The following is a 24,056-nucleotide window of genomic DNA, read 5'->3' as shown; positions in this document are numbered from 1 at the left end:
GCCAGATCTTTTACATCCACCCAAGTGCACAGACGGGGCCTCAGATTAACGTCTCATCTGAAAGACGGCACCTCTCAGTGCTGCACTGGTGTTTCAACCGAGATTTGTGCTCAAGTCCCTGGAGTGGTACTTAAACCCACAACCTTCTGACTCCGAGGCGAGTGTGCTACCCACTGAGCCACAGCTGAAGGTACAAGTACACGTAAATAATTGAGGAAAAATGTTAAGTACCACTGCAGATGTACAGCAGCAAACTGGAGCACACAACATTCTCAATTTTAAATTTCCCTCAGTAAAAGTTTTCAGTACAGTAAAAAATTAACTGCAAAAGGCTACCAAGTGTAATGATTATGCAACATTGCAGACAATGTAGTACAGAATAGCCCAACTGAGATAAGCTAACGTAAGAGACGGAGGAAATCAAACCGGAAATCTTCCTATCTCCAAGTCTGCAGATGACACTAAACTGGGTGGCGGTGTGAGCTGTGAGGCTGCAGGGTGACTTGGGCAGGTTAGGCGAGTCGGCAAATGCATGGCAGATGCAGTATAATGTGGATAAATGTGAGGTTATCCATTTTGGGGGCAAAAACACGAAGGCAGAATATTATCTGAATGGTGGCAGATTAGGAAAAGGGGAGGTGCAACGAGACCTGGGTGCCATGGTTCATCAGTCGTTGAAGATTGGCATGCAGGTAGTGAAGACGACAAATAGTGTGTTGGCCTTCATAGCTAGGGGTTTGAGTATAGGAGCAGGGAGGTCTTATTGCAGTTGTACAGGGCCTTGGTGAGGCCTCATCTGGAATATTGTGTTCAATTTTGGTCTCCTAATCTGAGGACGGATGTTTTTGCTATTGAGGGAGTGCAGCGAAGGTTCACCAGACTGATTCCCGGGATGGCCGGACTGACATATGAGGAGAGACTGGATCAACTGGGCCTTTATACACTGGAGTTAAGAAGGATGAGAGGGTATCTCATAGAAACATACAAGATTCTGACGGGACGGGACAGGTTAGATGCGGGTAGATTGTTCCCAATGTTGGGGAAGTCCAGAAACAGGGCACACAGTCTTAGGATAAGGGGTAGGCCATTTAGGCCTCAGTTGAGGAGAAACTTCTTCACTCAGAGTTGTTAACCTGTGAAATTCCCTACCGCAGAGAATTGTTGATGCCAGTTCGTTGGATATATTCAAGAGGGAGTTAGATATGGCCCTTACGGCTAAAGGGATCAAGGGGTATGGAGAGAAAGCAGGAAAGGGGTACTGAGGTGAATGATCAGTCATGATCTTATGGAATGGTGGTGCAGGCTCGAAGGGCCAAATGGCCTACTCCTGCACCTATTTTCTATGTTAGTCTATTTTACATAGTTATGCACTTCACTCCCTCTGGCTCCATTTTAAACAGTAGTTGGGAAAAATAGTGGTCATCCATTTTTTTTCATATAAACATGTATATGAAAGCAAAACATGGAATCTCCAATTACCAACCTGCTGAGAGAGGTCTGACGCTTGCATTTTTAATCTCTGGTTTTCCCTGCCAAGCAAAGAAGAATGCTTATTTGCCTCATCAGTACCTTTTTGTAATCGGCGAATTTCCTATGAAGAAAGGAAGGCTTTATCAATATGGTAAATCACTTAATGCAGTGATCCTTCTAGATGTGGAAGACATCCACTGTATAATTTGTTTTAAAAAATCCAAATCTTTTATAGTATACTTTACTATAAAAGTAGAAATGCTTCCAAAAACAATACACAATGTGCTTCAAGATTTTAAACACAATGAAGGAAGGGTTTCTGCAGAATCTTCAGTAAACTCTTGTTAATCATGTTAACAGTCTCATGGTTTTTTTGTGTTATATAAAGCATAATGTAGGTGTGCAGGCACAGGATAGGAATTGCGGTCATTCTGTCCAACTTTCTTGCTGCTTGTGGATTTTATTGATTTATTAGAGAAAAGTTCTGAGGTGGTTATTCTAATTTTGTCTAATTTCACACCAACGCAGTATACAGAACACGTTCACCAATTAAAGAAAACTTTCCAAGCTATTACTCCATCAGGTTTGCCCAAGACACAGAACACAGGAAGTATTCATCATTATAGTAATAGATACAGTTAACAAGTGGATTATCAGACAAATGTCTTTCAAAGTGCTTTACAGTGAATGAATTACTTTTGAAGTGCAGTCACTTATGTAGGCAAATGGGGAATAAACTACCTGAATGAGAGAAGCCAGCTGTTATAACCAGTGCCATTTCTCCAAAGTTTGCAGACCACAGGAGTATTCAGACAGAATGGCTGGTACAGCAGTCTGGCTCAAGGGGGTTAAAAAGAAATAAACAAGAGGTTAACCACAGATTAAACAAAAGTTACCTTCATGGCATCTTCTAATTTAGCCGAGAGATTTGCCACAGCCTTTTGCACACGTTCATATTCTTCCCGCTGACGCTTCAAAAGTGGAGCCTTCATCTCGACTTCTTTCACAATTTCATCTAAGTATTTGTTTACCCTCTTATTTTCCTGTTTTGCCACTAGCAACTGATCTTGGGCTTCCACATATCCATTATATAACTGTACAGGCAGGATAAAAGATTATAGAAAGTATTTAAACTTTGTCCAAACTTACATTTGTGCATATTCCATTCCAGAAAACACCAAAATATTTAGCGAAGATATGAAGACAAACTACCCAGTTTCATTACAACAGCATTTACTAAGCTCTATCAAGATTAATTGTCTCCAAATCAATATACAGTCATTAATGTGTTGCAATATCATGATTGTGTTGGTGTATCTCCAGTATAATTAGTCACCAGCTTTCAACTATATCAGAGAAGATCTTATTGCATACTGTAGTCCAAGCAGTAACAAAAAAAAAGTGCCAATGCAGCTTGTAGTTACAATAAAATTCTGATTACTGGAGACGGTTGCAGCTCCAGAAAGTTTCCTGCAGTGGTAGCACAAGTTGAAACGTAATAGGCACCCACTTGAATCGAAACCTCAACTATAAAAAGAAACTACCACTGGAACTCAAGAAAAGGATGAGTCTGGGTCAGTCAGAATACCAAACTACTTGTCAACTCGATTTCCTTGCAAGTTAGCAGCTGGAAGGCTCCACTAGAGATGCAAGAAAAACATTTCAATATTAAAATGACAATGCTGCGCAACTGAAAATGTTAGACTTCCAAGTATAGTACAAAGCAATTTATTTTGAATCTTAAAAATGTAATAATCCCAGACTCAACAGCAAAAAAAGCTCCCTGAAGGTATTCCACGTGAGCATTTCTTAAAACACTTTCAATGTTCTATTCCCAGTGTTAGAACTGCAGAAGAGGAGAAAATTGGTGTGAAACTCAATTCGCAGCTTAATGGGGCCAAGTTTCGACATGATTTGCTCCTGATTTTTAGGAGCAACTGGTGTAGAACGCAGTATCTTAGAAATCGGAATTCTCGCCATTTAGTTTGCTCCAGTTCTAGTCAGTTAGAACAGTTTCACTTTGGAACAGAATTTTTTTTTTCAAAAGGGGGCGTGTACGGCCACTTACGCCTGTTTTCAAAGTTGTGTCAGTGAAAACTTACTCCAAACTAACTTAGAATAGAGTGAGTGAAGATTTTTGTAGGCTCGAAAAAACCTTGTCTACACTTTAGAAAATCAGGCGTAAGTTACAAATCAGGCGTAGGGAATGGTGGGGGGGGGGGGGGGTTTAAAAGGGAAGTTTACAAACATTAAACACTTCAGTTAGAGAGCCAGCATCAATAATAAATGATAAAAACATCAATAAATCAACCAATAAATCAATCAAAAAAAATTAAGAAGAAATAATTTTTTTTTTAAATCAATAAATAAAACATTTTCTACTGACCGACTGCAGCACCGGGAGCCCTCCAACAGCGTGCTGGGATGCCCCCTCACCCCCCAGTGTGTCTCTGTCAGTGTCTCTATCTGTCTGTGTGTGTCTCTCATTCACTGTCTGTCAATGTCTATGTTTCTGACAGCGAGGGGAGGGTAGAGGGAGAGGGGGGGGGGGGGGGGGAAAACAGAGGGAGGGAAGGGGGGGAAGGAGATATGGGGGGGGGAAAAAAGAGAGAAAGGAGATATTGGGGTGGGGGGGGGAGAAAGAGAGGAGAAATTGGGGGGGGGGGGGGAAGGGGAAGGAGATATGGGGGGGGGGGGGGGGGAAAAGAGAGAAAGGAGATATGGGGGGGGCTGAATGGGCCGGGCCCGTCCCCAGCACCAGATTTACATGTAGGTGGCGTTGGGTCGGGTCGGTGGGAGCGCGGGTCGGAGGGGTGGTGGGAGGGAGGGAGGGAGGTTCGGGTCAGGGGGAGAGGGAGGTCAGGTCGGGGGAGGGAGGTCAGGCCGGGTCTCCAGTCCGGGGGCGGGGGAAGCGGGAGTCGGGTCCGGTCCGGAGGCGGGGGGGGGGGGGGGGGGGTGAGCGGGAGTCGGGTCAGGGTCGGGAGTCGGGTCGGGTTCCTGTCCAGAGGCAGGGAGCAGGAGTCGAGCCGTGGGAGGAGCCTTATTCACGCAGCCCCAGTGAGGCCATTCGGCCAGGGCTAGGGGCTGCGTGCTTCAGCCCCTCCCACACAGTTTTGGGCGCCTGGAGCTACTGCACATGCGCGCCCACTGTCGTGCACATGTGCAGAGGTCCCGGCACTGTTTTCAAGCGCAGGGACCTGGCTCCGCCCCCTACAGCTCCTGCTGCGCTGCGCCAAGGGCCAGCAGGGAGCTGGAGAATCTGGAAGTTTTTTTTAGGCGGACTTTGTGGCGCGAAAAACAGGCGTCCAGGTCGGGACTGCGCCATTCAAGGTGCGGCTCGAAACTTGGGCCCTTGAATTCTCGGCATTTAGTTTGCTCCAGTTCTAGTCAGTTAGAACAGTTTCACTTTGGAACAGAATTTTTTTTTCCCCAAAAGGGGGCGTGTCCGGCCACTTACACCTGTTTTCAAAGTTTAGGCAGTGAAAACTTACTCCAAACTAACTTAGAATGGAGTAGGTGAAGATTTTTGTACGTTCGAAAAAATCTTGTCTACACTTTAGAAAATCAGGCGTGAGTTACAAATTAGGCGTAGGGAATTGGGGGGGGGGGGGGGTTTAAAGGGAAGTTTACAAACAGTAAACACTTCAGTTGTACAAATAAAGAGCCATCATCAATAATAAATGATAAATACATCAATAAATCAACTAATACATCAAACAAAAAAAATTAACAGCGTGCTGGGACGGCCCCCCCCCCCAGTGTGCCTGCTGTGTTGCGGGTCGAGGAAGAGGGAGGGAGGGAGGGAGGGAGGGAGGGAGGGAGGGAGGGAGGGAGGGAGGGAGGGAGGGAGGGAGGGAGGGAGGGAGGGAGGGAGGGAAGGAGGAGGAAGGGAAGGAGGAGGAAGGGAAGGAGGAGGAAGGGAAGGAGGAGGAAGGGAAGGAGGAGGAAGGGAAGGAAGGAGGAAGGGAAGGAAGGAGAGGAGGAGGAGGAGGGAGGAGGGAAGGAGAGGAGGAGGGAAGGAGAGGAGGAGGAGGGAGGAGGGAAGGAGAGGAGGAGGGAGGGAAGGAAGGAGAGGAGGAGGGAGGGAGGGAAGGAGAAGAGGAGGGAGGGAAGGAGAGAGGAGGAGGAGGAGGAGGAGGAGGAGGAGGAGGAGGAGGAGGAAGGAGGAAGGAGAGAGAGGAGGAGGAGGGATGGAAGGAGAGAGAGGAGGAGGGAGGGAGGGAAGGAGAGGAGGAGGAGGAGGAGGGAGGGAGGGAAGGAGAGGAGGAGGAGGAGGGAAGGAGAGGAGGAGGAGGAGGGAGGGAAGGAAGGAGAGGAGGAGGGAGGGAAGGAGAGAGGAGGAGGAGGAGGGAGGGAAGGAGAGAGAGGAGGAGGAGGAGGGAGGGAAGGAGAGAGAGGAGGAGGAGGGATGGGAAGGAGAGGAGGAGGGAGGGAAGGAGAGAGAGGAGGAGGGAGGGAAGGAGAGAGAGGAGGAGGGAGGGAAGGAGAGAGAGGAGGAGGGAGGGAAGGAGAGAGAGGAGGAGGGAGGGAAGGAGAGAGAGGAGGAGGGAGGGAAGGAGAGAGAGGAGGAGGGAGGGAAGGAGAGAGAGGAGGAGGGAGGGAAGGAGAGAGAGGAGGAGGAGTGAGGGAAGGAGAGAGAGGAGGAGGAGGGAGGGAAGGAGAGAGAGGAGGAGGAGGGAGGGAAGGAGAGAGAGGAGGAGTGGGAGGGAGGGAAGGAGAGGAAAGGGAGAGAAGGAGGCTGAACGGCCGGGCCCAAGACTTCGGGCTGGATTTACAGGAAGGTGGCGTCGGGTCTCCGGGGGGGGGGGGGGGGGGCGTCGGGTCGGGTCCGGTGGGAGGAGCCTTATCCACACAGCTCCAGTGAGGCCTTTAGACCAGGTAGCATGCATGTGCAGAGGTCCCGGCACTGTTTCCAGCGCAGGGGCCTGGCTCCGCCCCCTACAGCTCGTGCTGCGCCGCGCCCAGCTCCAGAGGACCTGCAGGGAGCCGGATAATAGCTAAGTTTTTTTTAGGCGCACTTTCTGGCGCGAAAAACAGGCTTCCAGGTCCGGGCTACGGCCCGAAACTTGGGCCCTATATTCTGGAACATGCATGCTACCGTGGAAATAATGCATGTTGCAACACGTCAAAAAGCTTTTAAAAAAAAAGCTAACAAATGATGTACAGGTATGGAAAGCTGGCAAGAGAATAACTTTTCAGTAACTTTGTATATTTGGGTTCAATGATAAAGTACTTCTACAGGCAAGATGACTTGACTAACACTTGCATCGTACCTCCGTAAGCTTCATTCCAGGCTTTACAATCTTAGCAACAGCTGCTGCAGTGGGCGACATAGCTGCCAGCTCCTCTTCCGAGAGTGGGGCCACTCCTAATCATGAAAAACAGTTAGATAATAAACAAACACTCATGCTGCCACTTAATAATCCTTCAGCATCAAACTAATATGTGCACCTTTACGCTTGGTAGCTGAAAGGAGATGGTTAGCATTTTCCAATTCTTTTTCAAGTTTGATAATCCTTTCATTCAGCTCAGTAGCTGCTCTTGTTTTGCAGGCCTCGATCTCTGTCAGTCGATCTTCAGTTATTTTATGGGCTGAAACACAATGTCAGCAAGTGCTTAATTTTCTAAGTAATTTACAATTAAAAATGCATACTACATATAATGCAATACAACCTTTGCTGAAGTAATCTTACCTTCATTTGCTTGTTTCAATAGACTATGAAGCTCCTCGACTGCTCTGGTGAGTTCCGCTGCCTTAGTTTCAGAGTCATTTGCAGCACCCTGCAATGAATCAAGGCATTGTATTTACATACTCTATAACTTCACTAAGTGCTTCATTATTTAAAAATCTAATCGATCTGCATTTAAAAACTCACTTAATGCAAATAAATTACTTTGGGTGGAAGTACACGTTGTAATCATAATGCACTACTTCAGAGTGACCAGGTTTGGGGGGGGGGGGAAAGAGAGGAGAGAAGAGAAAAGCTGGTGCCAGAGATGGTTCACAAGTTGAGTTATCAACTTTAGTCAAAGTTATGGGAAGTCCAAAAGCACTACAATCATGCTTTCCTTTCAAGTCTTCCATCAGTTAGATTAGGCAAATGTGTCCTTGCTCATGAATAGGAGAAACCACAACCATTTTCCATCTCTTGTAGGGGGGGTAGGGGAAAGAAGAGAGGAGAGAAAGGAATGATCAAACTTTACATTGTTGATTCCTTTCTTTAAAATAAATCTCCCACTTTTGCTATAAAGCCACTGTTAAAGAACACCCTGGGGAAAATGGTCGAGAGTGAAATTACAGGTTAACTGCTAATGAAGGCAGTTTGCAGATTGTCAGGTACTCTAAGTTTCAGGTGAATATGAAAACTTCCCTCACCAAGTAACCTGTACTTGACCCTCAGCAGGAAATGACTGCCTTAATACTTTAAAAAAAAAATGCATCTCCATCATAGGCAGTATCCTAGACCAATCAGGACACTTGCCTGCAACGCACGAGCAGACAGAGCAGGTCACATTCCCACAGAAATTAGGAAAAGGGGAGGTGCAAAGAGACCTGGGTGTCATGGTACATCAGTCATTGAAGGTTGGCATGCAGGTGCAGCAGGCGGTTAAGAAAGCAAATGGCATGTTGGCCTTCATAGCAAGGGGATTTGAGTACAGGGGCAGGGAGGTGTTGCTACAGTTGTACAGGGCATTGGTGAGGCCACACCTGGAGTATTGTGTACAGTTTTGGTCTCCTAACCTGAGGAAGGACATTCTTGCTATTGAGGGAGTGCAGCGAAGGTTCACCAGACTGATTCCCAGGATGGCGGGACTGACCTATCAAGAAAGACTGGATCAACTGGGCTTGTATTCACTGGAGTTCAGAAGAATGAGAGGGGACCTCATAGAAACATTTAAAATTCTGACGGGGTTAGACAGGTTAGATGCAGGAAGAATGTTCTCAATGTTGGGGAAGTCCAGAACCAGAGGTCACAGTCTAAGGATAAGGGGTAAGCCATTTAGGACAGAGATGCGGAGGAACTTCTTCACCCAGAGAGTGGTGAACCTGTGGAATTCTCTACCACAGAAAGTTGTTGAGGCCAATTCACTAAATATATTCAAAAAGGAGTTAGATGAGGTCCTTACTACTAGGGGGATCAAGGGGTATGGCGAGAAAGCAGGAATGGGGTACTGAAGTTGAATGTTCAGCCATGAACTCATTGAATGGCGGTGCAGGCTAGAAGGGCCGAATGGCCTACTCCTGCACCTATTTTCTATGTTTCTATGAAATGCTCATATTACAACAATGCAGAAAGTTTGAGTAACTGATCAACAGTAATGTTACTTTCCATGCACTAGAAATACTTGGTCAATACCTCAGTTCCAGGTTGAATGAATCAACGCAGGAAACATGTATTATGTCGAATTATGGTTAAAGACAAATGATTAAGATAGACGGCAGTTGAAAAAGAGGTGTGCAACTTTGTTGTGCCTTTGTATTTCTCACTGTTGATCACAATTGCTGCATAAATCTCAATACAACTTAAATGATAAATTTGATGGAGTGCATTTATCTAGGACCTTTGTGTACTAAAGTCAAAAAAATGGTAGTACCCTGTACAAAAATAAAAGTAAATAATAAACATGAACTGTGAGAAGACACAAGCTTATACATATCAAGCATTATCGAAATTTTTTAAAAATCATGCCCGTGAAGCACCTTGCAACATTATTTTCTGTTTAAGTCGCTATATAAATGCAAGGACGTTGCTGCAGCTGCAAACCATATTTTTAACAATACATCACTCATTTCCAAAGCATTTAAAAAAAAAGTGAATGAGCAAAAGAATGCATATTAAATTGCACAAAGGGCTGTACAAAAACAAAATGATACCTTGTACAAGTTTGACAACTTCACGTGTGCATTCAGTTCATTTCGGAACCGTTCCTCCATAGTTGCTGACTGCTCCTTGGACTAATCAGAAAAACATAAATGTGCTAACCAGTACATAAGTACACAACAGAATAACAATGTCTTCAACATTCATTTTCAAAGGAATTTAAAAACGACATATGGATAAGCAGTTGTCAAGATTCAACTAAAGTTCACAAAAAGTACTTTTCTATAAGCTCTACATACAAATTCGATCTCAGAATACTAGGCACCCAACGCAGGAGTGGTTCGATTTCTGAAATATGCTGCTGCGTTCCACATAAACAAGTGCAGCGAATTATTTGGTATGCTGAGTTCTTAAACAAAAATTAAATAACCAGTATTTTACACTTGGGACATTATTGGTAGAATTTCTTGGCTGAGAAGTAGCTTGGCACATTGAATGGCTATTTAAGAACTAAAATGAGAAAATAAAATGAGAAATACGACAAAGAAACACAGGAGAGTTTCTTGATGAACACAAACAAAAAAAATATAGCAATTGTACCTGGGCAACATGATCCATTATGAAAGATTCCCTGATGTGTTAATTATAGAATGGGATAAAAACTAACCTCTTTCAATTTACTCATTAAATCCTCAACCTGTTTCTCAAAGTTTTCCTTAGAAGCTTTTAAAGTGCGGATTTGCTCTTCCATGCTGCACACCTGTAAAAGACAATCATTAATATCATGGAATAAAATTCAACTGCTTTCAGTAAAAGATTGCAGTAGTGAAGTGAAAATTAATTATCTAGTAAAAAATAAAATACCAAAATGTCAGCCTAGCTCAGTTGGTAGCACTTTCACGTCGAGTCAAAAGGTCATAGGTTCAAGCCCCACTCTTAACTCGAGTGTATATTGTTGGAGTTTTCATCTTTTGAATTAAGTTTTGGAAGTATAGTGAGCAGTGAGGAGGTTAGTGATAGACTTCAAAAAGACACAGGCTGGTGAAATCGGCGGACAAGTGGCACATGAGAATTAACGCAGAAAAGTACAAAGTGATACATTTTGGTAGGAAGAACGGGGTGAGGCAATATAAACTAATGGGTACAATTCTAAAGAGGGTACATGAACAGAGGCACCTGGGATACAGGTGCACAAATCATTCAAGGTAGCAGGACAGGTTGAGAAAGCAGTTTAAAAAAGCATGGGGGATCCTGGGCTTCATAAATAGAGGCATAGAGTACAAAAAGCAAGGATGTCATGATGAACCTATATAAAACACTGGTTCAGCCTCAACAGGAGTATTGTGTCCAATTCTGGGCACCATACTTTAGGAAGGATGTGAAGGCCTTAGAAGAGGGTGCAGAAAAGATTTACAAGAATGATTCCAGGGATGAGGGACTTCAGTTATGTGGATAGACTGGAGAAGCTGGGGCTGTTCTCCTTAGAGCAGAGACGGTTGAGGGGAGGTGTGCTAGAGGTGTTCAAAATATTGAGGGGTCTGGACAGAGCAGATGGAGAGAAACTGTTCCCATTGGCAGAAGGGTTGAGAACCAGAGGACACAGATTCAAGGTGATTGGCAAAAGAACCAAAGATAACATGAGGAAAAATCTTTTTACACAACAGGTGGTTAGAATCTGGAAAGTACTGTCTGAAAGGGTGGTGGGGCAGACTCAATCGTGGCTTTCGAAAGGGAATTGGCGAAGTACCTGAAGGAAAGAAATTTGCAGGGATACGGGGAATGGGATTAGTTGAAGTGCTCTTGCACAGAGCTAGCAGGGCTCAACGGCCTCCTTCTTAAGCCAAGACCACTTTGCCAGCTCAGAGAAAAGATCCCACAGCACCTTTTCCAGAAGAGTACTGAGTTCCCCCTGTGTTTAGCAAACATTCATCCCTCAACCAACGCCATTCATCTCACTGCAACTACTGGGACCTTGATATGGCAAATAGGGCAGCCAACTTGGGTACAAGTGACTGTACATCTTTTTTAAAAGCAAGCACTTTGGGATGCCCAAAGGACAAGTGTGTATGAAGAATACTAGGCAAGATATAGAAATAAATTACCTCATCTTTTTTATTCTCCAGATTGCATCGGAGTTCAAGAATTTCATTGCTCTTTTCTCGACGAAGTCCCAGTAGCTCATCAGTCTTTGCTTTTAATTCTGCATTCAACCAACTGTTCTGACTCATCAATAATTCTTTTTCCTGTTCAAGGCGTTTTTCACGATACTGCAAAGAAATCATAGTTTAGCAACCACTTATTTCAGAATGTCTGACAGAAATACATGGGTAGTCATTGCTGAAATGAGCTGAGTATTAAGATTTTCTGCTCCTAATGTTGATATTTTGGATAATGTGACTAAATATAAAGATATCAGATCTATTGATAGACAATATATGTGTCAAACCCAACTAAACACACAAGCACAGTAGGATGTCAGATCCACCCTAACAAAGTTTGTACTTACAGATTACACGTTTTCAATAAAGCTTTTACAAAAGAACATAAGAAATAGGAGCAGGAGTATGCCATTTACCCCTCAAGCCTGCTCTGCCATTCAAGGTGATCATGGCTGATCTGATCTTGGCCTCAAATCCACTTTGCTGCCTGCTCCCCATAACCCTTGACTCCCCTATCATTCAGAAATCTATTTAATGACCCAGATTTACAGCTTGGAACAATCCAAAAATTGTGGGTTTCTTATTATGCATTAAGTAATGAGCCACAGTAATCTCAAAAGATTTTACTACATAAAGCAGCCTAAACATTATTTTCTTAAATGAATATAAGGAATGTTCTACATAGTTAGCTCAGGGTCTTCTGTTTATTGGTTGTATGGCTGATTTTTTCAAATTGTGCAATACCAACATGAAGCTTGGAACTGTCAAAGCAATCTTCTCTCTCTAGCTTCAACACCAACACGAACACGTTCAAAAAAAAAAGTAATTCAGCAACACGTAGCTATCTTTATGTATCTACTAACCTCCAAGTTTCAGTGATTGGAACTGTTAATTATCCATTAATAAATGGAAAATTACACTGTTTCTATTCCCCCCTTGTATTGCACAAAAGTAATCCATCACAGAACAGAAACTTCAAGTTTAAAAAAAAATTGAAAAGCAATTACTGCAGCACTTTCAACAAGATCAGGCCAGTCCTTCCTCGAGGACAAAATTCTGCTCTTCCATTAATCAGCCACCAAATTTCACATTGCCAAACAGAACCGATACCATTATTACAGGCTTCTGGAGATGGTGCTTCACTTGGCAATCATAGGTGGTCCCTCGAACGAGGATGACCTGCATCGCCATTCAATGAGTTCATGGCTGAACATGAAACTTCAGTACCCACTTCCTGCTTTCTCGCCATACCCCTTGATCCCCCTAGTAGTAAGGACTACATCTAACTCCTTTTTGAATATATTTAGTGAATTGGCCTCAACAACTTTCTGTGGTAGAGAATTCCACAGGTTCACCACTCTCTGGGTGCAGAAGTTTCTCCTCAACTCGGTCCTAAATGGCTTACTCCTTATCCTTAGACTGTGACCCCCTGGTTCTGGAGTTCCCCAACATTGGGAACATTCTTCCTGCATCTTACCTGTCAAAACCTGTCAGAATTTTAAACGTTTCTATGAGATCTCCTCTCATTCTTCTGAACGCCAGTGAATACAAGCCCAGTCGATCCAGTCTTTCTTGATATGTCAGTCCCTCCATCCCGGGAATCAGTCTAGTGAACCTGTGCTGCACTCCCTCAATAGCAAGAATGTCCTTCCTCAAGTTAGGAGACCAAAACTGTACACAATACTCCAGGTGTGGCCTCACCAAGGCCCTGTACAATTGTAGTAACACCTCCCTGCCCCTGTACTCAAATCCACTCGCTAGGAAGGCCAACATGCCATTTGCTTTCTTAACTACCTGCTGTACCTTCATGCCAACCTTCAATGACTGATGTACCATGACACCCAGGTCTCGTTGCACCTCCCCTTTTCCTAATGTCACCATTCAGATAATAGTCTGTCTCTCTGTTTTTAACCACCAAAGTGGATAACCTCACATTTATCCACATAATGGGCCCAAGTTTCCACATGATTCGCGCCTGATTTTTAGGAGCAACTGGTGGAGAACGGACTATTTTAGAAATCGCAATTCTCCACATTTTTTTTTCTGCAGTTCTAGTCAGGTAGAACAGTTCTAGTTTAGAACAGAATTTTTTTCTTCAAAAGGGGGCGTGTCTGGCCACTGACGCCTGATTTGAAAGTTTCCACAGTGAAAATGTACTCCAAACTAAAGTAGAATGGAGCCAGTAAAGATTTTTGTAGAACTGAAAAAACCTGTTCCACATTAAAAAATCAGGCGCAGGTTACAAATTAGGTGTCCAGAACGAGGTGGGGGGGAGGGAACTCATTAAATTCGACAATAAATCCTTATTTATACTTCTACAAATAAATCCAACCTGAATAAACATTTATAAGCCAAGAAATATTCAGCCAGAGAGAATTCTGCAGCCGTTCGTGCCACTGAGAGAGAGAGAGAGAGAGAGAGAGAAAAAAAAAGAGGGGGGGGGGTGGGGCGGGTCGGGTAGCAGGTGTCTGGTCAGCCGGGGGGGTCTCGGGTCTGGTCGGGGGGGGGGGTTGTCGGGTCGGGTCGGCGGGGGGGTGGTTGTCGGGCGGGGAGCAGGAGCTGGCCGTGGGAGGAGCCTTATTCACGCAGCCCCAGTGAGGCCATTGGGCCAGGGCTAGGGGCTGCGTGCTTCGCCCCTCCCATACAGTTCGGCACCTGGAGCTACTGCACTTGCGTGCCGACTGTAGCGCACATGTGCAGAGGTCCCGGCACTGTTTTCAGCGCTGGGACCTGGCTCCGCCCCCCCCCCCCCCCCCACCCCCCACCCCACAGCTCGTGCTGGCTGCGCAGAGAGCCAGAGGACCTGTAAGTAGGTAGAGAATACCGAGGATTTTTTAGGCGCCGTTTTAGGCACGAAAAACGGGCGCCCAGCTCGGAGGGGTGCCCATTTTTTTTCTTGTGGAAACTTGGGCCCTATACTTCATCTGCCATGCATTTGTCCACTCACCTAACCAAGTCACTCTGCAGCCTCATATTATCCCCCTCGCAGCTCTCTGTCACCCAACTTAGTGTCATCCGCAAATTTGGAGATACTACATTTAATCTCCTCGTCTAAATCATTAATGTACAATGTAAACAGCTAGGGCCCCAGCACAGAACTTTGCAGTACCCCACGAGTCACTGCCTGCCATTCTGAAAAGTACCCATTTGCTCCTACTCTTTGCTTCCTGTCTGCCAACCAGTTCTCAATCCACGTCAGCACACTACCCCCAATCCCATGTGCTTTAACTTTGCACATTAATCTCGTGTGGGACCTTATCAAAAGCCTTCTGAAAGTCCAAATACACCACATCAACCGGTTCTCCCTTGTCCACTCTACTGGAAACATCAAGTCACCCTATCACCCATCTCAAAAACATTGTATACTTGGTGCAGCTTGCGCTGGGCATTACTTTGCAGTTCTCAGCATGAGCCAATTCTCTCGAACTTTACCTCCACTCCCAACAGCCTTTTGCAAATGTATCTCCATTCTGTGTACAATCTTCATGGAGAAGGACAGAACAAAAAAAAAACAGAAGCTTGCTTGAGAAAATGCAAAAAGACCAGATACCAGATGACTATGCATCCAGAAGAGCACCTGCTTTAATTTGCAGGGAAAACAAGGTGATCTGCAGCCAATTCTGGTTTGCCCATGACACAAACTAGCCCCTCTGCACAGCAATCCATCTATCGGTCATGAGGGGCCCAAACATGTCCACTGTATTCCCTACCATCCCCCAAAGTTCAGGACCAAACTAGCTGCCTCAGTGCCCAACCCACCAATGATCAGTACATGCAGCCAAACAAACAGATACAATCCCTCCTGCAGACGCAATGCTGTCAGGATGCAGTGACTTCATAAATCATGGAAGGCAATGACAGATAAAATGTGTTCGATAACTTATAGAATCATAGAAATTTACAGCATGGAAGGAGGCTATTTCAGCTAATCGTGTCCGATCGGCTATCCGCTCTAATCCCACTTTCCAACTCTTGGTCCATAGCCCTTGTAGGTTACGTTACTTCAAGTGCCCATCCAAGCACTTTTTAAAATGTGATGAGGGTTTCTGCCTCTACTACCCATTCAGGCAGTGAATTCCAGACCCCATCATCCTCTGGATGAAGAAATTTCCCCTCAAATTTCCTATCAATTACTTTAAATCGATGCTCCCTGGTTGTTGGCCCTTCTAAGAGAAATAGGTCCTTCCTATCCACTCTATCCAGGCCCCTCAATTTTATACACCTCAATCAGATTTCCCCTCAGCCTCCTCTGTTCCAAAGAAAACAAACTCAGCCATCCAATCTTTACTCATAGCTAAAAATCTCCAGTCCAGGCAACATCCTCATATCTCCTCTGTACTCTCCCTCGTGCAATCACATCTTTCCTGTAATGTGGTGACCAGAACTGCACACAGTACTCTAGCTATGGCTTAACTAGTGTTTTGTACAGTTCAAGCATAACCTCCACGCTCTTGTATTCTATGCCTCAGCTAACAAAAGGCAAGTATTCCGTATGCCTTCTTAACCACCTTATCTACCTAGCCTGCTACCTTCTGTCGATCTGTGGACATGATCTCCAAGGTCCTTTTGTTCTTCTACAATGCTCAGTGTCCTACCATTTAATGTGTATTCCCTTGCCTTATTAGCCCTCCCCAAATGCATGAGCTCACACCTGTAGCCAGAGAGGATTGGAAAAAGATGGTCAGAGCCTCTACTATTTTCTCTTTTGCTTCTCTTAATAGCCTGATATACATTTCATCTGGGCCTGGAGATTTATCCACTTTCAAAGCTGCTAAGCCCCTTAATACTTCCGCTCACACTATGTTTATTTCATCTAATCTAACCACAATAGATATATATGTTAATGTACTCCATACACTGGCTTCATAGCATATGTATAATACCTTCATAAATTGTGAATGACATTAAAAGTTATGCATTTTACCCATAAACTGCAATTTAAAAAATAATTTGAAGTCTGAATTTGTACAGTTTTAAGTAAGTTATTGACAGATTCAGCAATTGCAGAAAGACACTCACCTTAATAGAGACTTCTGATACTTGAAGTTCATCCAGTTTTAACTGAAGATCTATCTTTGTTGCATTTGCTTCCACAAGTTTATCATTTAGACGTTTCAAATCCTCTGTCGAGACAAACATTTAAATCCATAGGTCATAAGACTTTTCTTCCTCCTTCAAAAAGTACTTACTTATAAAATAACAACCATAACTCCAGCTAGGTCCTACCTCCCATATCAAGTGGAGTGATAAGACATGACAGAATTTTTTCTATTAATCACTACCCAGGAAACAAAAAAGCAGGACTATAGATAGATACGAACATTCAATTGGCATCAGATCCGCTTCTCCAGATTTATACCTGTATTAATTACTGTAATTCAGCTGAAAAAAGTTTATTTTTGAAATATTCTTAGTTAGTGGTTGAAAAAATTATCAATTATTTTAACAAGTGCATCAGCAAATGTTTCATAAATATTAAAAACTGTTCTTTGGGGTATGGAGTGGCATAATGGGTTAGGACATTATTCTTTCAACCCTAGGGTCTGGGATTGAGCTCAAAGCAAGGTCACTGTAACATCCCACATAAAATGAGGTTTGGGTAGTCTCAAACTGGCACCTCAGAATGGATGCGAACAAATATAAAACTGTTAACAATTCAACATTAAAATTGGCAACCTCACTATCACCCAAGCATAGTTAGGTCAATAAAAATACATTTATACAGGTGTAATTAGGATGCTCTAATAAGCTACAATAGTGAGGGAGAATACAGGAACTTGCTGATGGTGGAAGTGTTCAATGCTGACACAGGGTTCCCAATACGGTTTTATTTTATGAAATTAATGCTTAGATCAATTTTAACACATTAACATTGATCTTTTGGTAAACAGTATCTAATGCAATGGGCAAGTGTACATCCATAACTTGGATGAACAGAAGTGTCCACTTTAGTTTTAAGAAACTATTCTTGATTACCACTTTAATCTAACCTATATTTTTGTTATTCAAAAACATTCCCCCATATTATACAGCTTCACAATTCTCACTTAAATTACTGTACATTAAAATCAACAAAAATTGTTGTTTAAAAGAATTATTTCTAACTCAAGTTGACCACTGACAAAAACCACAATCATGTGCACCAATTAAGACATACAAATCAGACAGTCCAATGTCAGATCCCCTGCCTATGCCAAGTTGATTGTTCTCAACCAGGGTGCAACAATCCTTGCCTCAGGTGTGGCATAAAACAAAACTCATCCACTAATCCTACTCTTAATCGCCATCTGGTGACAGCTGCTGGGAAGTGTTCGACAAGCTATCAGATGAGACATTACTGGGCTCCAATGACCTCCAGTCAAATAACCATTTTAAATACAAAGATTGGCAGTTGGACGAGGTACTGAAAGGTTGCTGGCACCCAGGGAACTACACAACACAAATTGACACCTAGAAGATATTCAGGGGGGGGGGGAAGGAAAGAGAAAGAAAGAGAGAATGATGAGGAATGGGAAGACTCCTTAAAAAAAAAAGTGCAACATTACATAACTCTCCATAGCTGGATATCACTGGTGGAGATATTTCTCCAGTTTACATACCACACAATACAATTTGTTCAAATTGTTTTCTAGCTTTGTCTATTGATCAAGATTCATAGGAAAGGAACATCTCATGTTATAACCTCTGCATCACTCCCAAGCTAAGTTGTCTAAGCTATATATGGCTGCATTGCTGCAATTTACATTTCTTGCACCCTAAAATCAGGTGAGTTTGATCTGTTCCTTTGATTATGCAATTTGTTCAAACTTTATACTTGTTTCAGTCAGTGGTCCAACTTCATTTTACATATCCAGACTCTCCCATACACCCACTGGGAAAAATGGTCTCCGATACACTGAAGGAACTGTTGGTTATCGATTACATTTCTGTTTTCTGACTCAATTTAAAAAGGATTCTAGCTTTAAAGAGGAAATAGATACATATGACATTTCAGGTAGGAAAAAAAACGTTAGTTAATTGAAGAGTGACTATGTACAGAAGTGCATTTATGAGCTTAATGATGTTGTTTTAACATTGGTTATTATTGATACATTAAAGCTTCTTGGAAAAAAAGTTAATATATAGATTACAGATCTGTCCAAAAATACAGCTGTAATTTCAGCTTTAAAAAAGTCAAACCAAACTTCAACTGAAGTTCCTCAATGTACCATTCAAGTGTTCCAGTTCCTGCGATCTACGCTCAAGCGTTCTCACCAGTTCTCGTTTTTCATTATCCAATTCATTTTTTGTGTGAGAAAGTTGGCTCTGTTTTAAAATTAAAAAATTAAATCAGCATTCCTTGAAATACACCAATTTCAGTAATTTGAACAGTACACAGCATTTTCCAACACTAGCACTAGTTGAAGACAAGTCTCTCCTCCTCCACCAATTTGTTCTCCTGTCAAGGCAGTGACTAATGCTGGAATATGGTTCCGACAAGTACTGTTAACACACAGTCTCATTGGGCCCAAGTTTCCACATGATTCGCGCCTGATTTTTAGGAGCAACTGGTGGAGAACGGACTATTTTAGAAATCGCAATTCTCCACATTTTCTTTTCTGCAGTTCTAGTCAGGTAGAACAGTTCTAGTTTAGAACAGAATTTTTTTCTTCAAAAGGGGGCGTGTCCGGCCACTGACGCCTGATTTGAAAGTTTCCACAGTGAAAACGTACTCCAAACTAAAGTAGAATGGAGCCAGTGAAGATTTTTGTAGAACTGAAAAAACCTGTTCTACACATTAAAAAATCAGGCGCAGGTTACAAATTAGGCGTCCAGAACGAGGTGGGGGGGGGGGGGGGGGAAGGGGAACTCATTAAATTCGACAATAAATCCTTATTTATACTTCTACAAATATTCTATTATTCAATTGAATAAACATTTATAAGCCAAGAAAAGATTAAATAAACCATCTTCCTACCTGTGTGAAAGTGCTTCAGCCAGGGAGAATTCTGCAGTGCCGCTGAGCGGGAGGGGGGGGGGGGGGGGGGAGAAAGCCATTCGTGTCGCTGAGTGGGGGGGGGGGGGGGGGGAGAGGAGAGAGAGAGAGAGAGAGAGAGAGAGAGAGAGAGAGAGAGAGAGAGAGAGAGAGAGAGAGAGAGAGAGAGAGAGAGAGAGAGAGAGAGGGGTCAGGTTGGCTCGGATCCAATCCGGGAGTCGGGTTCAGTGGGGGGGGGGGGGGGGGGGGGGGAGAGAGAAAGAGAGCAGCGGGTGTCTGGTCGGCAGGGGGGGGGGGGGGTCTTGTCGGCGGGGAGCAGGAACTGGCCATGGGAGGAGCCTTATTCACGCAGCCCCAGTGAGGCCATTCAGCCAGGGCTAGGGGCTGCGTGCTTCGGGCCCCTCCCACACAGTTCGGCACCTGGAGCTACTGCACTTGCGTGCCGACTGTAGCGCGCATGTGTAAAGGTCCCGGCACTGTTTTCAGCGCGGGGACCTGGCTCCGCCCCCCCCCCACAGCTCGTGCTGGCTGCGCCGAGGGCCAGAGGACCTGTAAGTAGGTGGAGAATACCGAGGATTTTTTTTAGGCGCGAAAAACGGCGCCCAGCTCGGAGGGGCGCCCGTTTTTTTTCTTGTGGAAACTTGGGCCCATTAAGTGGGCATTCTTCATATCTGAGGTGAGAGAGCAAGTGTTACAAGGCATTAGTCCAGGAGTATCAAAATTGAAGCCACACTGGCTCTCATGCACATGATCCAGCAAGGACTTCGAGACAATGATCAGCAGCAGGATCTTGGACTTGTGCTATAAATTGTTGTCAGAGGATAAGAAGTGATCATAGTGCATCAGATGGTTATCCTGATTGAGATCAGTTAATGCAAAAGAGATCAGAGGTCAAATGTTTGGCTTACCTAGTTTATATGGTTCAATATCCCATCAGACTGCATTTTTACTGAGGGTGCCATAAGATTTACATACAAAAACAGGAGCCAAAGTCTTGAAAAGTATCGTTCCAATCTTCCTAGATGCATTGTGCTTATAATTTCACGGCTACATTTGTTATAAATAGATGTGCAGAATTAGTTACATGCTTAACTTGCACAGATTTTTTTGGGTGGTGGTGGGGGGGGCGGGGAAATCAAGAGAATTTAGCAATTCACTGTTGTTTTCTATTATACAAGTTATTTTTAAACAACGCCAATTGCAGTCAAAGCTGGAAGCCCCACCTGGAATTTTACAAGCACTAAAAATATAGGAAGGTGTGGAGACCAGATTGGCTTCAATTTTGAAACACTCATGGCGACTAACCTGTAAAGACCTTGCTTCCATAACTTAGATCCAGTTTCTACAAATCGATCAGCAAACTAAGTGATTTTTCAAACAATCCTTGCTTTCCGTTCTCCTGGTGGTCACATGCCATTTTATCCACTCTTGGTGCTTATTATCTGGCAATCAGGAGTGGGTAAAAAGACAAATTCCAGGAGAAAGGGAGATGCGATTGTTAGTATATTACATACCTCTACACTCATCAGTTTTTCCTTAGAAAATTCCAGCTCCTTATTTTTCTCCTTTGTTTCTTTCAATTGTTTATCTGCAAGGAGAAAAAAAAAAGTTACTCAAATAATTGATACATTGCATTCATTACAAATTCCTTAAATAACTGGAAAAACAATTCGGCCTCTCCTGCAGGTAGTTTAATAATTTGATAATACAGTACTACACAAGCTCAGAACCAGGCCACAAACTCAAAAACAGTGATACTCATTCATTTCACTGTTGGCATAAACTAATCTCTCAAGCACCGACCCTTACCATACCCAGTATCACTACATCACCTTCTTGTAGTTTAGAAATTAAATTGTTATCTTACAATTTTAACATATGCAGTAGTACTTACCAAGTGTAGAAAGTTCCTCACGCAGCTTTTGACATTCCTGTGTCTCTGATACCAACTTCTCCTGGCTCTGGGATAGTCGCTTTTCCACTTCAAAGTACTGTTGCTCTGAAATATAAAACAAAATGTCTAAGTTGTACTCTCTGTAACTGTTATGGTCTACAGTCACTAATTATCTATATATTTTATTCGATGACGAGTTAGGGTTAGAACAAGTGATTCCGTGAGGTGCAACAAATGTTTTTTTTTTTAAAAACACATGTAACATGATTTACTGCCCGAGCACCACAATTTTCCATTAAAAGTCCCAGTCAGTTAAAATGCTAACTTTTAAACAAATCTAAGATAAACCACTTGTCACAACAAACCATTTCCCAAATTATGATCAAACACAAACAAGGTGCCCAGCTAAGAACTATTAAAAGGCAGCTAGTGAAGTTATTTTCATTCAGTCGATTGTGAGGAGAATCCAGCAGTCACAATTACTTTCATTTATTAATTCATTCTTGGTATGTGGGCATCGTTGGTGAGGCCGGCACTTATTACATACTCAAGTTCCCCCAAGGTGGTGGTGGTGGGCTTCTTAAACTGCTGAGTAGTTTGTTACAACCAAGAAGCTAGGTCATTTCAGAGGGCAGCAATTAAAAAGTCAACCACGTTCCTGGAGGACTGGGCAAGGACATAGAAACATAGAAAATAGGCGCAGGAGTAGGCCATTCAGCACTTCGAGCCGAAGACAGCAGATTTCTTTCTGGAAAAAGGACATTAGTGAGCCAGTTACATTTTTACAAAACCCCAACAGCTTCATGGTCAATTTGACCAATAGCAGTTTTGAGATTTTTTTTAATTTATTTTTAAAAACTGAATTTTAATTCTCACATTGCAACAGTAGGATATGAATGTGTTCTCTAGATTATTCGTCAAGAAACATAACCACAACACTACGGTCATGTATTCAACCAGCATTGTAAGCCATGTGTAATCTGACCTAAGTTGTACACTGAGAACAACGACCACTAGGTGGGAGACACTCCTAACCTGGACTTTCAGGTAAAAAGGGGAAGCTCCACCCATCTTGTCCACTTCAGTGCTGGAAAAAAGGTTACTGGTCACAGAGTGACCTTCTCTCCAGTATGGGCCTTGTGTGCATTTATACTGTATAGTAAGGACATATTATTGGCGACGAGAAACTGGAGTTTAAACCACGCGAGCATGGCCACTAGCAGAACAGACGAGGTACTGTGTTAAGGAATGGTTGGGACAGAGATTCAACATTGTTAACATAGAAAATAGGTACAGGAGTAGGCAATTTGGCCCTTCGAGCCTGAGCCGAAGCAGCACACAGTTCTCCAGGCAGACAGGTAGCCCCAACACGTAGTCGAGTCCAGAGGGGGAGTTCGACAGAGACAATGGCAAGTTGAACGGCGATTCACGCCATTGCAAAGGACAATGCGGCCAGTAATGGGGCCATCAACACCTGTTAATGGCGCACTCAAGGACAGTCACAGGGGCAGTCAGGGACGATCGACTGGCAAGGGACCTTTTGTTTCCAACACCAGCTCATGTTGGAGGAGTGGAGGCACACGCTCAGCCGGAATTTGCAGAGATGAGCAAAATACCTGCAGAAATGAACGCTGGGGGGGGGGGGGGGAAATCGCTGGAAGCTGAAGTTCACTTCAGCGAGTTCATGTGGAGCACGTAAACAGTTCATACACCAGGACGCCACCGATAATAATGAAAGTGCTCCTCAATTGCATCCCAGTATCAATGGAGCTAGACACAGGGGCCAGCCAGTCCCCGATGGGTATCAAACAGTTCGAAAAGTTGTGGGCGTCCAAGGCCAGGAGGCCAAAATTATCGCCGATTGACGCACAGTTACGGACTTACACAAAGCAGATCATTCCGGTGCTAGGCAGCGCCACGGTAGTCGTGACCCACAAAGATTCAGAGAACAGGTTGCCACTCTGGATTGTCCCAGGGGACGGTCCCGCACTACTGGGGAGGAGTTGGCTTGCTGTCATGAACTGGAAATGGGGCGATGTCAACGCAATTTCCTCTGTGGAGCAGAGTATCATGCTCTCAGATCCTGGACAAATTTGACTAATTATTTCAACCCGGCATCGGCACTTTCATGGGGGCCAAGGTAGTGATTCACATAAACCCGGACGCCAGGCCAGTACACCACAAGGCCAGAGCGGTGCCGTACGGGATGCGGGAAAAGATAGAAGGCGAATTGGACCGCCTGTTGAGGGAAGGCATCATCTCGCCAGTCGAATTCAGTGACTGGGCAAGCCCGATCGTGCCGGTGCTCAAGGCGGAGGGGTCGGGTCAGGATATGTGGCGATTACAAGGCCACCATCAATCGGGTGTCACTCCAAGACCAGTACCCGCTACCGAGAGCGGAGGACCTCTTTGCGACGCTATCCGGTGGCAAATTTTTTTCAAAATTGGACCTGACCTCAGCTTACATGACCCAGGAGCTGGCGAGTGAGTCGAAAAAGCTGACCACCATCACGACACACAAGGGGTTGTTTGAGTATAACAGATGTCCGTTCGGGATTCGCTCGGCCGCCGCGATCTTCCAACTAAATATGGAAAGCCTCCTCAAGTTGATTCCAGGGATGGTGGTTTTTCAGGACGACATCCTCATCATGGGTTACGATACTGAAGAACACCTCCACAACCTGGAGGAGGTGCTACGCAGACTGGACCCGGGTAGGGCTGCGACTGAAAAAGGC

General features: G+C 44.0%; 1 protein-coding gene across 5 annotated transcripts in view; it reads right to left on the bottom strand.

Annotated features, from left to right (window-relative positions):
- Positions 1-24,056, bottom strand: part of tprb (translocated promoter region b, nuclear basket protein) — a 140,864-nt gene that overhangs the window by 109,974 nt on the left and 6,834 nt on the right. For all 5 annotated transcript variants that reach the window (XM_070887144.1, XM_070887145.1, XM_070887147.1 and 2 more), the window contains exons 2-13: positions 21,322-21,426; positions 20,942-21,015; positions 18,661-18,757; positions 16,472-16,575; positions 11,396-11,560; positions 9,961-10,053; positions 9,347-9,427; positions 7,164-7,251; positions 6,922-7,062; positions 6,744-6,838; positions 2,367-2,564; positions 1,484-1,591 (exon numbers count right to left, since the gene is read on the bottom strand). In XM_070887144.1, the coding sequence (XP_070743245.1) occupies positions 1,484-1,591; positions 2,367-2,564; positions 6,744-6,838; positions 6,922-7,062; positions 7,164-7,251; positions 9,347-9,427; positions 9,961-10,053; positions 11,396-11,560; positions 16,472-16,575; positions 18,661-18,757; positions 20,942-21,015; positions 21,322-21,426 (1,349 nt within the window). The remainder of the gene's footprint in view (positions 1-1,483; positions 1,592-2,366; positions 2,565-6,743; positions 6,839-6,921; positions 7,063-7,163; positions 7,252-9,346; positions 9,428-9,960; positions 10,054-11,395; positions 11,561-16,471; positions 16,576-18,660; positions 18,758-20,941; positions 21,016-21,321; positions 21,427-24,056) is intronic.

Source organism: Pristiophorus japonicus, chromosome 8, assembly GCF_044704955.1.
Source record: "Pristiophorus japonicus isolate sPriJap1 chromosome 8, sPriJap1.hap1, whole genome shotgun sequence".
In the NCBI taxonomy this organism is placed as follows: domain Eukaryota; kingdom Metazoa; phylum Chordata; class Chondrichthyes; family Pristiophoridae; genus Pristiophorus; species Pristiophorus japonicus.
The sequence above is the reverse complement of the archived record's forward strand: the minus strand, read 5'-3'. Positions and strand labels throughout refer to the sequence as shown.